General features: G+C 34.6%; 2 protein-coding genes across 2 annotated transcripts; both read left to right on the forward strand.

The window, feature by feature from the left end:
• The first annotated feature begins 435 nt into the window (after positions 1–435).
• Positions 436–2,691, forward strand: LOC109705246 (tropinone reductase homolog At5g06060-like). Its single transcript, XM_020225977.1, has 5 exons — positions 436–624; positions 801–1,008; positions 1,828–2,044; positions 2,140–2,246; positions 2,354–2,691. The coding sequence occupies exons 1-5, from the start codon at positions 545–547 to the stop codon at positions 2,528–2,530; spliced, it is 789 nt and encodes a 262-aa protein (XP_020081566.1). The 5' UTR covers positions 436–544; the 3' UTR covers positions 2,531–2,691.
• Positions 2,692–4,994: 2,303 nt separating this feature from the next.
• On the forward strand, positions 4,995–7,304 carry LOC109705245 (tropinone reductase homolog At5g06060-like). The gene is made up of 5 exons (XM_020225975.1): positions 4,995–5,191; positions 5,353–5,560; positions 6,346–6,562; positions 6,659–6,765; positions 6,873–7,304. Exons 1-5 carry the CDS (start codon positions 5,112–5,114, stop codon positions 7,047–7,049), a joined length of 789 nt encoding a protein of 262 aa, XP_020081564.1. The 5' UTR covers positions 4,995–5,111; the 3' UTR covers positions 7,050–7,304.

Consider the following 7,304-nt stretch of genomic DNA (forward strand, 5'->3'; position numbering starts at 1 on the left):
GTTCTCAGTGAATTTGAATTTGTTAACCTTAATTAAATAGAAATTAAATTTTGGAAAAAAAAAAAAAAAAAAAGATTTGATATTGCTGGTAGAGTTTTAACACCTTTCTAGTTGGATTTGAACTTGAAATGTCAAGTAGCAACCATCAAATTCTTTATCATTTGCGCTAAGGATAGTCGCTTACGTCTCTCTTGTTCTTTTTTTTTTTTTTTTTTTTGAGAGATAGATAGAATACTATCTGCTTTGTTTATTTTATTTAGAAATAAACTTAGCTGGAAATATGAATCAATTAGGATTCGAACTTGAAATCTCAGATACTAACTATCAAACCTTTTGCCACTTGATTTAGAGACGGTCAGTTACGTCTCTCTTGTTCGTATGTGTTTATAAGAGAGCCGCGAGAGGATATGTGGCCGTCCATTAATTCGTGCTTTTCTAAGAAGCCCTGTTCTATTGTGAGAAAAAGCGCAGTTCAGAAGAGATAGAGCGACCTAGAGAGAGAGAGAGAGAGAGAGAGAGAGAGAGAGAGAGAGAGAGAGAGAGGATGGATTGTAGTAATAGAGGAGAGAGATGGTCTCTTGCTGGAGCAACGGCTCTGGTCACGGGAGGCACCAAAGGGATTGGGTATAATACTACAATTCACATCAATTCTCACTGTTCATATCTTTTCTTTTCTTTTTTTTTTTCTTTTGTAAAGTTCTAAAACAAGCACTTAATTAGATCACATAAGTAACTTTATTTGTCTGCTATAGGTTAATTTACATTTTGTTTATTTGTTCTGAATTGAAAATTTTATTCAGGCATGCCATTGTTGAAGAGTTAGCAGGATTTGGCGTGACAGTGTATACATGTGGTAGAAACGAAGTAGACCTTCAAAATTGCTTGAAGAGATGGGATGAGATGAAACTGAAAGTCACTGGATCAGTTTGTGATGTCTCTTCGAGAAGCGAAAGAGAGAAGCTGATGGAGAGGGTTCAATCCATTTTCCATGGAAAGCTCAACATCCTTGTAAGCGATATAGAACTATCTCATGTGTATATTTTACGTAATATTGAAAGACTATATATTGATCTATGAAGAAGTTAATTAATGATACGTAGTTTCTAATTGTTGCACCGATTGCATCTACTAATAGACATATAAATTTTACAGAACACTGGAAACAGATAACAATAATAATATTGGTGGAATTGAAAATAAAAAATTATAAATTAGAAGAAACTTAGATTTATACTAGCCTTTTTCGCTTGCTTCTAAAAAACCTTTTCTCAGTTTGATAAGAAGAAGCATCAAATTTGATGCTTGGAGTTTTTAGCAACACTATTTGAGCCGTGCTAATCTAGCTTCTAGGCTTCTCTCAGCTTGATAGGTAAAAGCAAGCAAGTAGGTAGCTAGTCAAAAATAGCTTTTAGGCTTCAAAAGCAGAGTCTCCTATTTAAACTATTTGAGCCATGCTGATCTAGCTGTAAATATAAAACAACAAGATCTCGAACTTAGGATTTCGAATACCAGTCTTCATGTCTTCTCTGTATTGGTTAATCTATACAAAAGTTATTACGGGAAAATTAATGAAAATGTTACTACGGGCGGAAAACATTAGGACGCAAAGTGAAATCAAGCCATACACTAGGGGCTTATATAAAGGTTTTTCGTCCATCAAAGTCCATGTTCAACTAAATATATAAGGAGAAAAATGATACATAAATCAAGACATTTTCAACAACTGATCAATAGCTGTTATTTGTCTTTGACGAATATCCTTCTAATCTTTAAAACAGTTATAGGATCCCATTGATTCAACTATATGTTTTTGTTCTCTTTTTTTAGGTTAACAACGCAGGGACAGGCTATACTAAGCCAACTACAGAGTACACAGCTGAGGACTACTCTTTTTTGATGGCCACAAACTTTGAATCTGCTTTCCATTTAAGCCAATTAGCCCACCCCCTCCTTAAGGCATCAGGGAGGGGTAATGTTGTCTTTGTATCCTCCATTGCAGGAGTTATAGGGTTCCCTTATCTCACCATTTACGCTGCCACTAAAGGTACAAATTTTGAATTCAAATCATGTTTAAATAAATTTTGATAGTTTGATACTCGAAATGTTGTTATTGTCTCTGTGATTTTCCTTCCTGATCAGGTGCCATGAATCAAGTCACGAAGAATCTGGCCTGCGAGTGGGCGGGCGACGACATACGCGTAAACTGCGTAGCTCCAGGGGGAATCAAAACCCCACTCATCAAACCAGTTACGTTTTCCGACCTTGTTCTTTTTTATACAAATTAATAATAGTAATAACTTAACCTGTTATGTTACTCACTAAGATGATTCTCCTTTTTGTTATGCTTCGACAGCTGCTTGACAATGAGGAGCTCACAGCAAAAGAAGCTGCTCGGGTTCCGCTCGGGCGAATCGGCGAGCCGGAGGAGGTGGCTTCAATGGTGGCTTTTCTTTGCATGCCGGCCGCGTCGTACATCACCGGCCAAGTCATTTGCGTCGACGGCGGCCGCACCATCAACGGTGCTTCGTAGCGTCCTCCCTAGCAGGTTTACAGAAGCTGCAGGAACTTAATTTAAGGTGTTGAAACTTGGAATAAAGCTTCATCAGATATGTAGAAGCTCTAATGCAAGTATAGTTATGGTTGGGTGTGTTATATTTAGTTTCATTTCAAATGTGTAGTGTGCTTGTATTTTACAAAGTGTTTGTTACATAATTGTTTGGTAGGCTTGGTCACATATCTCGAATAAAATTGCTATTCGTGAATATCGATTGAATCACTTGAACTTTCATAGTGCTTTGATTGAATTTTTTTTTTTTTTTTTTTGAGAAATAATTTGATTGAATTTATAATAGTAAGTTCGCACAAGATTTAACTATTGACAAATAAATATTGAAATAATTAATTATATACTTTTCAAAATTTTTGAAATATCTTATATATTTTATTTTTTAATTTAAAACATATCGCTCGTATTTTTTTTCTGTTATTTAAAAATAACTTTGCTGTTAGTACTCGTTAAGTCTTTTAGGATTAAATTAGGATTAAATTTCTACAAAAATTAAAAAAAATTAAAATACTTTTTTTTGTTCCTAACTCAAGAATAAATACGAAATATTAGTGACTGTAGAAGAAAATATTTGAAAGAACAAAAGGTCAAAGTACTTTTTTTTTTTGTCCCTAACTTAAAAACAAATAAGAAAAATTAATAATGACAAAAAAAATATATTTGAAAGAGCAAAATAGTAATTTTATAAAAATAACGGTTGTTCTTATCCGTTCACTAACCTAACCTAATTTTACAGATATATTTGAAAGAACTTAAAAAGATAAAAAATTATTTTTATTTGGCGCAATAGGTAGCACGCGAGCCGCTTCATTGATTAAAAAGATAAACTAAACTATAGGGGTGAGTCAACACAGATTCCTAAGGGATAAAAAAGTATATATATATATTTTTTATATTAACTTTTTATGTGGGAAAAATAAAAAAAATTTTGAAAATTTTAAAAGACACGTAAGCAATTGCCTCATGATTGTTTATGTCATATAATGGCCACATAAATAATAATAAAATATATAACATGGGATCCATGTCACTATGTATTATTGTGTGAAAAAGTCATAAATATAGTGATTGTTGTGATCAAAGCAGCCACTCAAAAACTGCCCAAGTAGAATTTTCTCTGGCTGCCCTAGTATGTATTATGTAATTTAGCATTAACATTTGACCATCATATATCGACCGTCGCTATGTAAATATAAAAATTTATAGTTGAACTCGAGCTCTGCTAAAAAACACAACACAAATCCACCTAATTGATTGTACCCACACTTAATTCATACTAAGTTGATTTAAATAATATTTTCAACGAAGTGTTAACTACCATGATCTTCACCCTCTCAAAACACCCCCCACAACCCACACCCACTCTCGACCCACCCAACCCCACACTCAGTTAATCGCATCCCTAACAATGAAAGAGCAGGATCGATATACCAATTAGGAAATAAAATTGAAAAAAATCCATATTAATATGTATTTTTTCGACATGAGCCCACATCTCAATTAAATTTTTTTAATAAAAAATAGTAAATTATCTATTAATTTCATCATGAAAATAATAATATTCTACAATAGAGATAAGTTGAGCCTCAAAGCTACGATACATTCCACACCCCTAAGTGCCCAGGAAAAAATAAATATTAAATTACTATTAACTTTGTTAATTTAATATTTTAATTTACTATTAATTGATAAAATTAAAATAACTGAACTATAGATAATAGTAGGTAATTTAATTAAATTTCTCTAATTATAAAAGTAAAATACACAACTTAAATAGAAAAGTTGTTGTATGCCGGCCGAGAAAAATTATATAGTCCAAGAGCCTATTTGGAACGGCATATAGTTAAGGTGTTCTCAGTGAATTGAATTTGTAACCCCGTAAATTAAATAGAAAATTAAATTTGGCAAAAAAAAAACAAAAAAAAGATTTTGACATTGTGGTAGAGTTTTAAACACTTCTTGTTGGATCGAACTTAGAGAATTTAGGTATCATCAAATTCTTTATCATTGCTAAGAATAGTGCTATACGTCTCTCTGTTTTTTTTTTTTTTGCAGAGATAGGTAGATGCTACCTGCTTCGTTTATTCATTTAAAAATAAACTAGCGAAATAATAATCAATTAGGATTCGAACTTGGGACCTCGAGTACCAACTACCAAGTCTTTTGTCACTTGCTCTAGAGACGGTCAGTTACGGCTCTCTTGTTTGTGTTTTTTTTTTTGAGAGAGAGAGATATGCTACATGCTTCGTTTATTTCATTTAGAAATAAACTTAGCTAGAAATGTGAATCAATTAGGATTCGAACTTGGGTCTCGGATACCAATCACCAAGCTCTTTGCCACTTGCTCTCGGGATGGTCGGTGTTACGTTTCTCTTGTTCGTATGTGTTTATAGGAGAGTGGCTAGAGGATATGTGGCCGTCCATTAATTCGTCCTTTTTTAAGAAGCCCTGCTTTATTGTGAGAAAAAGCGCTTTTCAAAAGAGATAGAGCGACCTAGAGAGAGAGAGAGAGAGAGAGAGAGAGAGAGAGAGAGAGAGAGAGAGGATGGATTGTAGTAATAGAGGAGAGAGATGGTCTCTTGCTGGAGCAACGGCACTGGTCACGGGAGGCACCAAAGGGATTGGGTATAATACTACAATTCACATCAATTCTCACTGTTCATATCTTTTCTTTTTTTTCGAAGTTCTAAACCAGCACTTAATTAGATCACATAAGTAACTTTATTTGTATGCTGTAGGTTAATTTACATTTTGTTTATTTGTTCTGAATTGAAAATTTTATTCAGGCATGCCGTCGTTGAAGAGTTAGCAGGATTTGGCGTGACAGTACATGTATGTGCTAGAAATGAAGTAGATCTCCAAAATTGCTTGAAGAGATGGGATGAGATGAAACTAAAAGTTACTGGATCAGTGTGTGATGTCTCTTCGAGAAGCGAAAGAGAGAAGCTGATGGAGAGGGTTCAATCCATTTTCCATGGAAAGCTCAACATACTTGTAAGCAATATAAAACTATCTATCTTATTTGTATATTTTATGTAATATTGAAAGACTGTAGATTGATTTATGAAGAAGTTAATTAATGATACGTAGTTTCTAATTGTTGCATCGATTGCATCTACTAATAGACGTATAAATTTTACAGAACACTAGAAATAGATAATAATAATAATATTGATGGAATTGAAGATTAAAAAAAAATTATAAATCAGAAGAAACTTAGATTTATATTAGCCTTTTTCGCTTGCTTTTAAAATAATTTCTCTGAGTTTGAGGAGAAGAAGAAGCATCAAATTTAACGCTTGGAGCTTTTAACAATACGAAGTAAAGCTAGCAAGTAGCCAGCTAGTCGAAAATAGCTCCTAGGCTTCAAAAGCAGAATCTCCTATTTGAACTATTTGAGCCACGCTGATCTAGCTGTAAATATAAAGCAACAAGATTTCGAATTTAGGATTTTAAATACCTACCTTCAAGCCTTCTCTGTACCGGTTATTCTATACAAAAGTTATTACGAGAAAATTAATGAAAATGTTACTACGGGCGGAAAAAATTAGGAAGCAAAGTGAAATCGAGCCATACACTAGGGACCTATACAAAGGTTTTCTTCCATCCAAAAGTCCATGTTCAACTATATATATAAGGAGAAAAATGATACATAAATCAAGACATTTTCAACAACTGATCAATAGCTGTTATTTGTCTTTGACGAATATCCTTCTAATCTTTAAAACAGTTATAGGATCCCATTGATTCAAATATATGTTTTTGTTCTCTTTTTCTAGGTTAACAACGCAGGGACAGGCTATCTTAAGCCAACTACAGAGTACACAGCTGAGGACTACTCTTTTTTGATGGCCACAAACTTTGAATCTGCTTTCCATTTAAGCCAATTAGCCCACCCCCTCCTTAAGGCATCAGGGAGGGGTAATATTGTCTTTGTATCCTCCATTGCAGGAGTTATAGGGTTCCCTGCTCTCACCATTTACGCCGCCACAAAAGGTACAAATTTTGAATTCAAATCAATGTTTAAATAAATTTTGATAGTTTGATATTCGAAATGTTGTTATTGTCTCTGTGCTTTTCCTTCCCGATCAGGTGCCATGAATCAAGTCACGAAGAATCTGGCCTGCGAGTGGGCGGGCGACGACATACGCGTAAACTGCGTAGCTCCAGGGGGAATCAAAACCCCACTCATCAAACCAGTTACGTTTTCCGACCTTGTTCTTTTTTATACAAATTAATAATAGTAATAACTTAACCTGTTATGTTACTCACTAAGATGATTCTCCTTTTTGTTATGCTTCAACAGCTGCTTGACAATGCGGAGCTCACAGCAAAAGAAGCTGCTCGGGTTCCGCTCGCGCGAATCGGCGAGCCGGAGGAGGTGGCTTCAATGGTGGCTTTTCTTTGCATGCCGGCCGCGTCGTACATCACCGGCCAAGTCATTTGTGTTGACGGCGGCCGCACCATCAACGGTGCTTCGTAGCGTCCTCCCTAGCAGGTTTACAGAAGCTGCAGGAACTTAATTTAAGGTGTTGAAACTTGGAATAAAGCTTCATCAGATATGTAGAAGCTCTAATGCAAGTATAGTTATGGTTGGGTGTGTTATATTTAGTTTCATTTCAAATGTGTAGTGTGCTTGTATTTTACAAAGTGTTATTATTCGAAACTGGGGATGAACTGCTGCAGGAGTGAAGTTTGGTGCTTGGTTACTTTCTCTAATAAATTGCTATTTGCAAGA

This window comes from Ananas comosus, unplaced genomic scaffold (assembly GCF_001540865.1).
Source record: "Ananas comosus cultivar F153 unplaced genomic scaffold, ASM154086v1, whole genome shotgun sequence".
Lineage (NCBI taxonomy): Eukaryota > Viridiplantae > Streptophyta > Magnoliopsida > Poales > Bromeliaceae > Ananas > Ananas comosus.